This window comes from Mobula birostris, unplaced genomic scaffold (assembly GCF_030028105.1).
Source record: "Mobula birostris isolate sMobBir1 unplaced genomic scaffold, sMobBir1.hap1 scaffold_283, whole genome shotgun sequence".
Classification (NCBI taxonomy): Eukaryota; Metazoa; Chordata; class Chondrichthyes; order Myliobatiformes; family Myliobatidae; genus Mobula; species Mobula birostris.
Genome location: NW_027275886.1, coordinates 325001 through 337757, shown reverse-complemented (window position 1 = coordinate 337757; position 12757 = coordinate 325001). Strand labels below are relative to the sequence as shown.

The following is a 12757-nucleotide window of genomic DNA, read 5'->3' as shown; positions in this document are numbered from 1 at the left end:
TACAATGTCTTTTCATTTTTGGCATGAGAGAGGGCACTATATAATCGAGAAATTGATTTACTTGGTATTGAACTGTAAGCCAATTTCAGAATCTTGAAAAATTCTAATTCTGCTGTTGATAAATCTGTGTATCTACAACTCTGGTTAAAGTAGTGTCGTACTTGAAGGTACCTTAAAAAAAAATCATTGTGTTCTATGCCGTATTTATCCTGCAGGGATTGAAAACTTTGTAATGCACCTTTATGTGTGAATGAGGGGTAGTTTGTAAGACCTTTCTTTATCTATAGTTCAAATCTTTTATCTCCTCTGCTGGGAAGGAATTCGGTATCATAAGCACACCATCTGAAATGTTTTAACATGTTGTAGATTCCACATGAACTAACCACTTTCTGCCATATTTTAATGTGAGATTTATCCAGCTGTTTTTAATCTTTTCCAATCGTGCCATCAATCCTTTGTCCCGCAATTGAGGCTTCAGAGGGGTTATCTGTGAAGCATAAAAATAATTTCTCAAGCGAGGAAGTGCCATACCTCCTCCTTTCTTTCTTAACTGTAAAGTGTTAAATCGGATTCTAGGTTTCTTTCCTTGCCGGATAAAGCGGGAAATCCATTTGTCCCATTCCCTAAATTGATTATCGTCTACCTCCACAAGTAAAGCCCGGAAAAAGTAAAGTAACCGAGGGAGAATATTCATTTTTATGGTATTTATCCTTCAATTTAGACTTAAAAAAGGGATAAGATTCCATCTATGTATATTTGCTTTTATCTCTGAAATGAATGGCCCATAGTTTACCTGTGACAACGTTGAAAGCTCTTTTGTCAGGGTTATTCCTAAATATTTTAATTATTTAGCTTCCCACTTAAGATCGTATGTATTCTGTAGTCTTTTGGATGCTGTATAATTTAGGGACATAACCTGCGTTTTCTTTACATTAATTTTATAACCTGATATTTTCCCGAACTCATCCAACAGTGTAAACAATCCTATGAATGATTTTTCTGGTTCACTCAAATAAACTAAGACATCATCTGCGCATAACGCAACCTTCTGTTCAATCCCTGCCAACTTGATACCTTTTACAATGTCGCTCTGTCTTATTAGTTGGGCAAGAGTTTCAATGTATAGTGCAAAGAGGAGAGGAGAAATTGGGCATCCCTGTCTAGTTCCCCTCGCTAAAATTAAGAGTCAGAGAGGTCCCCGTTTATTTTAATTCGAGCTGTAGACTGTCATATAAAGTCTGGATTACCTTAATAAACTTTCCTTGAAAGCCGAATCTTCCTAACACTCTGTATAGGAATACCCATCTAACTGAATCAAAAGCTTTCTCGGCGTCTAATCCCACCACCATTGTCTCTGTCCCATTCTTAGCAACTTGTTCTAGTATGTGTAAAGTTCTCCTTGTGTTGTCCTGAGTTTGTCTTTGCTGGAAGAATCCAGTCTGGTCTAAGTGGATGAGGCCAGGTAGAAGCTTTTCCAGTCTACGAGTAAATATAGATGTAAATAATTTATAATCCAAATTAAGGACACTGATTGGCCATTAATTACTGCATTCTAGTTTATCTTTTACCCTCTTTAGGAATAACTGAGATAATCGCCTGTCTCCAGGAAGATGGAATTTCTCCGCTCTGTAAGAGCCAATTAAAGGTGTTGAGTAATAAGGGAGCTAACTGTGACTTCAGCGATTTGTACCACTCTGAGGTAAACTCATCAGAACCTGGAGACTTTACGGCCTTTAATCTCAAGATGACCACATTCAGTTCTTTGGTAGTTACTGGTTCTAATAGGCATTCATTTTGTAAATCTGTAAGCTTGGGTAGTTCTAAAGAATTCAGAAATGTGTCTATATGGGACTCATTGGAGGCCTGGGGTTGAGAGTACAGCTCTCGATAATATATTTCAAAACTCTCTTGAATTTTCCGTATTGTACTCTGAACAAGCTTTGTTTTTGGATTCTTTATTTTATGAATTGTATTGTCTGCTTGTTGTTTATGTAATTTATATGCTAATAATTTAGCTGATTTACCTCCTACTTCATTCTTTTGTCTCAGGTAAAGAAATTTTTTGAGTTTCCAATGTGTAAATATCAATTTCACTTTGCAATTCCTTATTTTCCTGTTTTAAATTAGAATTCATTTTATTGCTATCTATGACTTGAAGTTGTTTTAATTTTCCTTGAAGGTCTACCAATTTTTCTGCTTTAAATTTTTTCATGTGAGTAGTAATAGAAATAATTTTTCCTCAGTACAGCTTTCAACGTATCCCACAAGATCACTGGTGGTGTTTCTCCCGTGTCATTAAGGTCTAGGTATTCTTTGATTTCTCCCCTTAATCTCTCCATTACTTTCGAATCATTGAGTATATGTGAATTTAACCTCCAGTATATGTGAATTTAACCTCCATAGTGTTTTCCTCATTTTCCTTTCCAGAATTAGAGACATAGAGACTGGGCTATGGTCCAATAAATTAATACGTTGCAATGTTACACTCTTTTATCTTGAATCTATCTGTGTTAAATATAAAAGAAAGTCTATCCTTGAATAAGCTGAATGAGGGGAAGAGTAGTATGTATAGTCTTTACTAGTGGGGTGTAATTCCCTCCACACATCTATTATTCCCAACTCCTCCATCAATGATTTCACTTTTCTAGTCAGAGGTTTGTTCTGAATAACTGTTCCTGAAGAATCTAATGCAGAGTTTAACCTAATATTAAAATCCCCTCTGCAGATTACTACCCCTTGAGAGCCGGTCATTTGGTCAAAAATGTGTCTCTCAAATGACCATTCACTACCTGGTGGAGCATAAACATTCAGCAATGTTATTTCAGTACCTTCTATTCTTCCTGTAATCTTTACAAATCATCCATCCTTGTCTTTAGTCTCTGAAATACGCTCATAGTTAAGAACACTTGATATTAAAGTAGCTAATCCCCTTTTGTGGCTCAGTTTGTATGATGAGTAAAATACATGCTTAAAGCCCATTCTTTTTAATTTTGCATGTTCGGATTGGCTCATGTGCATTTCCTGAAGGAAAGCTATTTGTGCCCTCTCTTTTTTCAATTTAGACAATCTTATTTCTCTTAATTGGATTCAAAACCCCATTAACATTATAAGAAATTATTTTTACAGGTTCAACTTGCATTTTTCTCTAGAAAAAAAACACTCTCCCTTTCTAAACAAACAGTAAGCAATTCCTTCTCAACAGTAAACCCAAACACAAAACCAAACCCTAGGCATTTTTGAATGCAGAATATTTGAAAATTTCCCCCAACTTCCAACAATGAGGCCTGATTACTGCCCTGCTTCAGCTTAGAGGGATAACCTCTATCTTCATCCTGTGTTAGAGGGCCCCCCGCAGTGTGAACAATCATGGAGAATTCTCTCCTTTTTATGTCTCAACCATATTGTTATCATTCAAGTTATTCCGTCTAGTTTATTTTCAGTTACCAGCTTTAATTTTACCTTTAAGTACGATTTACTCTTTTCAGACATTTCTCAATTATTCTACACTCTGTGTACGTTCGCATCAGAATACTTGCAGCTTTTCCTTGTAGTTTGACACTCTGGTTCGAGTGGAGCGTCCTCGCCGCACTGGTTGCCATGTCCACCGCTGAATCATCTCCAGTAGCGACTCCGGTTGGGTGATAACCTTTATGGGTAGTCCCTGGTCCGCCAGGTCCGACGTTGCCGCCTCCACTGTAGTGTAGGTTTTTGTCCCTTCGTTGTAAAAGACTCTTAGCCGAGCTGGATACAGGGTCTCGAATTTGATGTTGTTTTCCTTCAGGACCCTCCGTGCTTCTGTATATTCCTTCCCTCTGGCAAGAATCCCTGGTGCGTAATCATGGTCAAAGCTGATTTTACAGTCGCTCCACATAAAGCCTTTCTTTTGCCATGCCAGTTTAAGCACTTCCTCCTTCGTTCTGTAGCTAAGAAATCTGACTAGAATCGATCTGGGCTGGAGGCTGCAGTGCTAAGGCCCGGTGGGCCCTTTCTATCTGTAGGTCTTTTGCATCTGGTATATCAAGGTTCCCTCTAAGCAGCTTCTCCACGAAGGGAATCACCAGTCCGGGTTTACCTTCAGCTCCTTCAGGAACTCCATAGATCCTCACATTTTCCCTTCTTGAGCGGCCTTCTTGGTCTATTAGCTTCCACTGGAGCTGCTCTTGTAGCTTCAGCATTTCTCCTATTACTTCCTCTGTGTTTTGCAGCCTCTCCTCAGTCCCTACAATCCTCGCTTCGGCTTCATCTAACCTCAGATCAGTTTTTATTATTTCTCCTTTAATAAATTCCAGCTGTTTGTTGTTATCTTGTTGGAAATCAGGAACCTCTTTGAGAATCAAAATTAGGTTTACCAACTCTTCCTTGTTATCTCCGGCCTGGCTAGCCGTGGGGAAACTAGCCACTTCATGTTGCTGCGACTGGTTATATTTATCAGCATTCTCAGCAGACTTTTTATTCTTATACTTAGATGTCATCCTTCCCCCTTTTATTGATATAGTTATATAATACTAAATATTTGTCTAATTTCGGCTTTGGAGCAGTTAACGTTCTTTTTTGTTGAGAGATCTTCCTTACGCTGCCATTCCCTAGGTGACCCGGAAGTGGTCCTCTGGATCCTTTCTCATTTCTTTAAATTTGGCCTTTTTCCAGTTTAAAACCTCAACCCGAGGACCAGATCTGTCTTTATCCATGATCAAGTTGAAACTAATGGTGTTGTGATCACTGGAACCAAAGTGTTCCCCTACACATACTTCCATCACCTGTCCTAACTCGTTTCCTAATAGGAAATCTAATATCGCATCCTCTCCAGTTGGTACCTCTATATATTGATTTAGAAAACTTCTCTGAACACATTTTACAAACTCTAAACCATCTGCTATCTCTCTGAAGATTTGCTCCTCCAATTCTCGCTGACTATTGGGTGGTCTATAATACATAGAAACATACATAGAAAATAGGTGCAGGAGTAGGCCATTCGGCCCTTCGAGCCTGCACCGCCATTTATTATGATCATGGCTGATCATCCAACTCAGAACCCCGCCCCAGCCTTCCCTCCATACCCCCTGACCCCTGTAGCCACAAGGGCCATATCTAACTCCCTCTTAAATATAGCCAATGAACTGGCCTCAACTGTTTCCTGTGGCAGAGAATTCCACAGATTCACCACTCTCTGTGTGAAGAAGTTTTTCCTAATCTTGGTCCTAAAAGGCTTCCCCTCTATCCTCAAACTGTGGCCCCTCGTTCTGGTCATACCTTTCCTGTTTCTCAGCTCCACCCTTATGGCCTCAGTAGACAAGCCCTCTAATCTGTCCTGCCTGAGCACTGCTGTAGTATTTTCCCTGACTAGCAATGCCACACCCCCACCCTTCATTCCCCTGCCTCTATCACGTCTGAAACATCGGAACCCTGGAACATTAAGCTGCCAGTCCTTCCCATCCTGCAGCCAAGTTTCACTAATGGCTATAATGTCATAATTCCATGTGTCAATCCACGCCCTCAGCTCGTCTGCCTTCCCCACAATGGTCCTTGCAATGAAATAGACACACCTCAGAAGATTATTACCACCACACACAACCCTTCTATTTGTGGCTTTGCATGAACTTTTAACATCATTTATTTTAACCCCTGCTCCACTATCTGCTCTGGCACTCTGGTTTCCATCCCCCTGCAAATCTAGTTTAAACCCTCCCCAACAACACTAACAAACCTCCCTGAAGGGATATTGGTCCCCTTGTAGTTCAGGTGTAACCTGTCTCTCTTGTACAGGTCCCACCTGCCCCAGAAGAGGTCCCAATGATCCTGAAATCTGAAACCCTGCCCCCTACACCAGTTCCTCAGCCACTTGTTCATCCTCCAGAGCATCCTATTCTTACCCTCACCAGCACGTGGCTCAGGTAGCAATCCTGAGATTACCACCCTCTGAGTCCTGCTTTTTAACTTCCTACCAAGCTCTCTATACTCACTCTTCAGGACCTCCTCACTTTTTCTTCCTACGTCATTGGTACCAATGTGTACCACGACATCTGGCTGATCACCCTCCCACTTCAGAATGCTGTGCACTCGATCAAAGACATAGAACATAGAATAGTACAGCACAATACAGGCCCTTCGGCCCACAATGTTGTGCCAACCCTCAAACCCTGCCTCGCATATAAGCCCCCACCTTAAATTCCTCCATATAGCTGTCTAGTAGTCTCTTAAACTTCACTACTGTATCTGCCTCCACCACTGACTCAGGCAGTGCATTCCACGCACCAACCACTCTCTGAGTAAAAAACCTTCCTCTAATATCCCCTTGAACTTCCCAACCCTTACCTTAAAGCCATGTCCTCTTATTCATCTCTGAGCTGGCATCCGGGAGTCTCTATCACGACCACAGAACCTCCTGTCTGTACCTCTAACTATCGAGTCCCCTATCACTACCACTCTCCTATTCTTCCACCCTCCCTTCTGCACTGCAGAACCAGACTCAGTGCCAGAGATCCGGCTGCCGCAGCTTGTCCCAGGTAAGTCATCCCCCCCAACAGTATCCGAATTGGTATACTTGTTGTTGAGGAGAATGGCCACAGGGAAATCCTGCTCTAACTGCCCTTTCCCCTTCCCTCACCTGACAGTAACCCAATTACCTGTGCGCTACTCCTCTGGCATAACATCCTCCCTGTAGCTACTATCTATAAACACCTCATTCTCCCGAATGATCCGGTGGTCATCCAGCTCCTGCTCCAGTTCCCTAACGCGGTTTGTTAGGAGTTGCAGCTGGATGCACTTCTTGCAGGTATCGTTGTCAGGGACACTGGAGGGTTCCCTGACTTCCCACATCCTGCAAGAGGAGCATTCCAACATCCTGTCTGGCATTCTCTCTACTCTAAACAAACAAAACAAAACTTACCAGAATCTACCCTCACCTCCTCCTGTTTATGCCGAAGCCTGTTGAGCCAAAGCCGTCCCACTCTGCTCCCTCTCACTCTGCTGCCCGCTATATATGGTGGTCTTATTTTTTAAGCCTTTGGCGCTCTACGTCACGCACTTGTGCAGTCTAGCCTCTTTTCCCCGAGCAGTGTAAAACAAAATGACTTCTCTCCGAGATTCCTTACTCCTTCACTCTCAGCCTCTTGCTCCGATTTAAAAATCGATTCAAAAACTAATGCAAAATACTTATTCAGTTTGTCCGCCATTTCCTTGTCCCCCATTACTACCTCTCCAGGATCATTTTCCAGCAATTTGATATCCACTCTTGCCTCTGTTTTACATTTTATGTGTCTGAAGAACTGAAGAAACTTTTGGTATCCTCTTTAAGATCATTGGCTAATTCCAGTACCATCTGTATGTTCCTGTCAGCAGAGCTGGGGTGGACGTCCCAGGAATAATTCAGTGGATATAGAAATTGCCGTCAGCATTTGCGAGTAACTGAAGCCTTCTCTGCCTCAGTGGGCAGAGATACTATGATCCTAGGATTGCTGCTGTAGAAATGGAAATCAGTGAAAATGGAAGAGGAGTAAAAGGCAATCTGCTAGAGGAACTCAGCAGGTCAGGCAGCATCTTAGCAGGGAAATGGACAATCAACATTTCGGGTTGAGACCCTTCATCAGGACTGGGTTCTAATCTGAAATATTGACTGTCAATTTTCCTCTTGCAGATTGTTCCTGACCCCCTGAATTCCTCCAGTAAAGATTGCAGCAGCTGCAGTCACTTGTTCTTCAGTTTAACTTCAGTGTTGAGCAAATCTCCGGAATCAGTTCTAGGGGAGAAGGACACAGGTTAGCTGGTAGCAGGATTGATTTGGTTGAAGTTTGCCAAAGTTGATTTAACAATGTATCACCCTTAAAGCAGCCAACATGAGCAGCAGGTTTGATTAGTTTTTGTGGATTTCAGCAAGGTTTTTGGTGCGGGGCAGGTCAAACAAAACTCTATGAGATCCAAGTGAAACTGGTAAATGGGATCCACAGTTGACTGAGTAGCAGAAGCTTGTTTCTGTGATGGGGTGGTTATTGCTGGGAGAGTTCCACAGTTGGCTCACAGTTCTGTCCTGTGTTTGTACAAGGGATTGATTGCCATGGGGGTGAGGGCGGTGTAACAAAGCTGGGAATATATGGAATCTAGAGTGTGTGTTGATCACCAGTGGTACTGGTTCCCTTTCACTTGGCCGAGATTTTGCCAGAGCAACACACACGAAATACTGGAGGAACTCAGCAAATCAGGCAACATCTGTGGAGGAGAACAAACAGCTGATGTTTCAGGCAGAGACCCTAAATCAAGTCTTGGCCCGAAACACCTACTGTTTATTCCCCTCCATAAATGCTGCCTGACCTGATGATTTCCTCCAGCATTGTTTGTGTGTTGCTCAAGATCTCCTGGATTTGCAAATCTTGAATGTAGGTGTATGATTACTAAGTCTGTGGATCACACCAAAGCTAGTGTTTCAGCTTGTACAGTGCAGGACACTCCTTGTCTAGACTTGTGGAGGGACAACATAGAGATCTTGGAAGTTATGATGCATTCAAGACGTGACCTATAATCATCCTTGGGTTCTACTGGCTTGCTAACACACAAGCCCAAAGACCCAAGTTCAATCCTGATCTCGGGTACTGTCTGTATGGAGTTTGCACATTCTCCCTTTGACTGTAGGATTCCCACAAGTGCTCTATTTTCATCCCACACTCCAAAAATGTGGATTAGTTGTTAATTTGCCACTGAAAGTTACCCTTTAGTGTAGGTGACAAAAAGCATCAAATCAGTGTGGGTGGGGTGAGTGAGGAAGAATAATATACATGACCAGGGGGTGGGAAGGGTATGATGGGAGCCAATGTGCCCAGGCTAGTCCAGTGGCTGACTCCATCATGAGAAGGACCCCTGCCATCCAGGACTCACTCCCTTCTCTCTGCTGCTGTCAGGAAGGGGCACAGGTGACTCAGGACTCACACCACCAGCTTCAGGAGCAGTTATTAGACCTCAACCATCAGCCTTTTGAAACAAAGGTGATAACTTCACTCACCTCACCTCTAAACAGATTCCACAACCTATGGACTTACCATAGGACATAGGAGCAAAATTAGGCCATTTGGCCCATCGGTTCTGCTCCGCCATTCAATCGTGGCTGATCCTTTTCCCTCCCCCTCCTCAGCCCCACTCCCTGGCCTTCCCCTTTGATGCTATGTCCAATCAAGAACCTATCAATCTCTGTATTAAATACACCCAACAACCTAGCCTCCACAGCTGCCTATAATAACAAATTCCACAAATTCACCATCCTCTGGCAAAAGAAATTTCTCTGCACTCTGTTCTAAATGGACACCCCTCTCTCCTGAGGCTGTGCCCCCTTATCCTTGCCTCCCCCACCGTGAGAAACATTCTTCCCACATCTACTCTGTCTGGGACTTCTAACATTCGAAAGGTTTCAATGAGGTCCCCTCTTATCCTTCTAAATTCCAGTGAGTAAGACTCAGAGCCATCAAACGTTCCTCGTGTAATAACCCTTTCATTCCTGGAATCATATTTGTGAACCTCCTCTGGACCCCCTCTAATGCCAGCACATCTTTTCTTAGATAAGGAGCCCAAAACTGTTCACAGCATTTATGGTGAGGCCTCACCAGTGCCTTATAAAACCTCAGTATCACATCCATGCTCTTGTATTCTAGACCTCTTGAAATGAATGCTATCATTGCATTTACCTTCCTCACCACCGACTCAACCTGCAAATTAACCTTCAGGGTGTTCTGCACAACAACGCCCAAGTCCCTTTGCATCTCAGACTTTGGCTTTTCTCCCAGTTTTGAAAATATTCCACACATTTATTTCTACTACCAAAGTGCATGGCCATGCATTTTCCAACCTTGCATTTCATTTGTCACTTTCTTGCCCATTCTCCTAATCTGTCTAAGTCCTTCTGCAGCCTGCCTGTTTCCTCAACAGCACCTGCCCGTCCACTAATCTTTGTATCATCTGCAGAATTGGCAACAAAGCCACCTATTCTGTCATCTAAATCATTTATGTACAGCATAAAAAGAAGTGGTCCCAAGCACTGACTCCTGTGGAACACCAGTAGTTGCTGGTAGCCGATCAGACAAGGTTCCATTTATTCCCACTCACTGCTTCCTACCAATCAGCCAATGCTCTAACCATGTTAGTAACTTTCCTGTAATACCATGGACTCTTTGTAAGCAGCCTCATGTGTGGCACCTTGTCAAAGGCCTTCTGAAAGTCCAAATGTACACTAGGAAATATTTTAGACAGTCTCTCCTTTGTCAAATGGTAATAATGTAAAACTGAGACAGCTACACTGACACACATGTTTTGGTCTTGTTCAATACTGGAACAGTTGTGGAAGTCATTTTTTTCGACAATTTCTAAAGCACTTAAAATTAATTTACAACCTAACAAATTAACTGTGCTTTTTGGAATAATTCCTCAAAATATCCGTGGTATCTCTGTGTCTGACCAATATGTTATTGCATTTATATATAGAAACCATAGAAACTACAGAACAGAAACAGGCCTTTTGGCCCTTCTTGGCTGTGCCGAACCATTTTCTGCCTAGTTCCACTGACCTGCACACGGGCCATATCCCTCATTGATAGCTAGGAGGGCCATTTTGTTGAAGTGGAAGGATACATCAGCTCCCACTTTGTCACAATGGTTCTCTCAAGCGATGCTATGTCTTAGTTTGGAGAAAATTAGAAGTCAAACCTTTGAACCTTTATTTGATTTTGAGAAAAGATGGGGTTCATTTGCTCATTATTATCATTTGAGTTAATTGATAGATTTCCTCCACAATTTAATTGTAAATTTTTGGGTTTTTTTTTTCTTGCTGGCGGTTTGATGTTTACCTTTAGAAGCTTTTTATATGACGCGTGGCTCCGGGGTTGTACACCTAATGGGGTTTTTTTCTCACTTTTTCTGCTTAGTAGGGTTTTTTTATTATCACCAGAATTTTTCAGAGACTTTAAAATAATGTTTTTTTTTCCTTGAGACGTTGTTAGTGTTGCTTACTTCGATGTACTTGTGTTATTTTTGAATAATATAATAATTAAAAGATTTGAAAAGCAAATCCAAATATACAACATCCACTGCATCCCCTTTATCTATCCTACTGTAATCTCCTCAAAGAATTCCAACAGCTTCATCAGGCAAGATTTTCCCTGAAGGAAACCATGCCATCTTTATCCTTGTTCTGTGTCCACCAAGTGCTCCATACCTCATCCTTAACAATTGACTCTAACATCTTCCCAACGACTAAGATCGGGCTAACTGGTCTATAATTTTGGTTCTGTTGCCTTTCTGCTTTCTTAAAGAGTGGAGTGACATTTTCAATTTTCCAGTCCTCTGGCACCATGACAGAGTCCAATGATTTTTGAAAGATCACTATTAATGCCTCCACAATCTCTAACGCTACCTCTTTCAGAACCCTAGGGTGCAGTTCATCTGGTCTGGGTGACTTATGCACCTTTAGGTCTTTCAGCTTTTTGAGCACCTTCTCCCTTGTTATAGTAACTGCACCCACTTCTCTTCCTTCACACCCTTCAAAATCTGTCACACTGTGTCTTCCACAGTGAAGACTGATGCAAAGTACTCATTTAATTCATCTACCATCCCCTTGTCCCCCATTATTATATCCTGCACCTTCCTGATTTTTCTCAGAAATTCAAGCAAACCATTGCTGATCAGCTGTTATCCCTGCTGGAATCTCCAATTTACTTTGACCAACTCCTCTCTCATACCACTGTAACTTCCTTTACTCCACTGGAATACTACTACATCAGACTTTATTTTCTATCACTTTTCAAGTTGAACTCAATCATATTGTGATCACTGATTCCTAGGGGTTCTTTTACCTGAAGCTCCCTAATCGCCTCTGGTTCATTAAATAACACCCAATTCCATATAGCTGATCCCCTAGTAGGCTCAATGACAAACTGCTGTAAAAAGCCATCTCCTAGGCATTCAACAAACTCACTCTCTTGAGATCTATTACCAACCTGATTTTCCCAATTGACCTGCATATTAAAATCTCACATGACTATCATAATATTGCCCTTTTGACACACCTTTTCTGTTTCCTGTTGTAATCTGTGGTCCACATCCCAGCTACTGTTAGGAAGCCTGTATATAACTGTCATCAGGGTCCTTTTACCCTTGCAGTTTCTTAACTCAACCCACAAGGATTGAACATCTTCTGATCCTATGTCACATCTTTCTACTGATTTGATACCATTCTTTACCTGCAGAGCTGCACCACCCCCTCTGCGATTCAGTGATGGCCACAGCATCATACCCAACAATCTGTAATACTGCACCTTATTTCTTATACTCCATGCATTGAGATATAACATTTTTTAGTACTGTATTTGCTATCCTTCTTGATTCTGCCATTTTGTCCTACCATCTGCCTGCCTTTCCTAACAGTTGACTGCACTCTATCTTTGCTTTTTTACCATCTGTCCTATCCCAAGTCCCTTCATTCCAGTTCCCACCCCCTGCCAAATTAGTTTAAACTCTCCCCAACAACTCTAACAAACCTGCCTGTGAGAGTATTGGACCTTTTGGGTTCAGGTGCAACCTGTCACTCTTGTGCAGGTTATACCTCCCCCAGAAGAGATCCCAGTGATCCAAGACTTAAGGACTCAAGCTCTCAGTATTATTTATTTGCTTATTTATTATTGTTATTTGTTTTTTTTTTGCATTTCCACAATTTGTCAGTCTTTGTTATTCTATTGTACTTCTTTGTTCTATTGTGAATACCTGCAAGAAAATTAATCTCAGAGTG

General features: G+C 41.9%; 1 protein-coding gene across 4 annotated transcripts in view; it reads left to right on the top strand.

Annotated features, from left to right (window-relative positions):
- The window catches only part of osgn1 (oxidative stress induced growth inhibitor 1), a 138228-nt gene that overhangs the window by 101258 nt on the left and 24213 nt on the right, over window positions 1–12757 (top strand). The window contains exon 3 of one of the 4 annotated variants that reach the window (XM_072250343.1): window positions 1578–1699. The exons of the other annotated variants lie outside the window; for them this stretch is intronic. Within the exon in view, the coding sequence (XP_072106444.1) occupies window positions 1578–1699 (122 nt within the window). The remainder of the gene's footprint in view (window positions 1–1577; window positions 1700–12757) is intronic. 4 annotated transcript variants of the gene reach the window in all.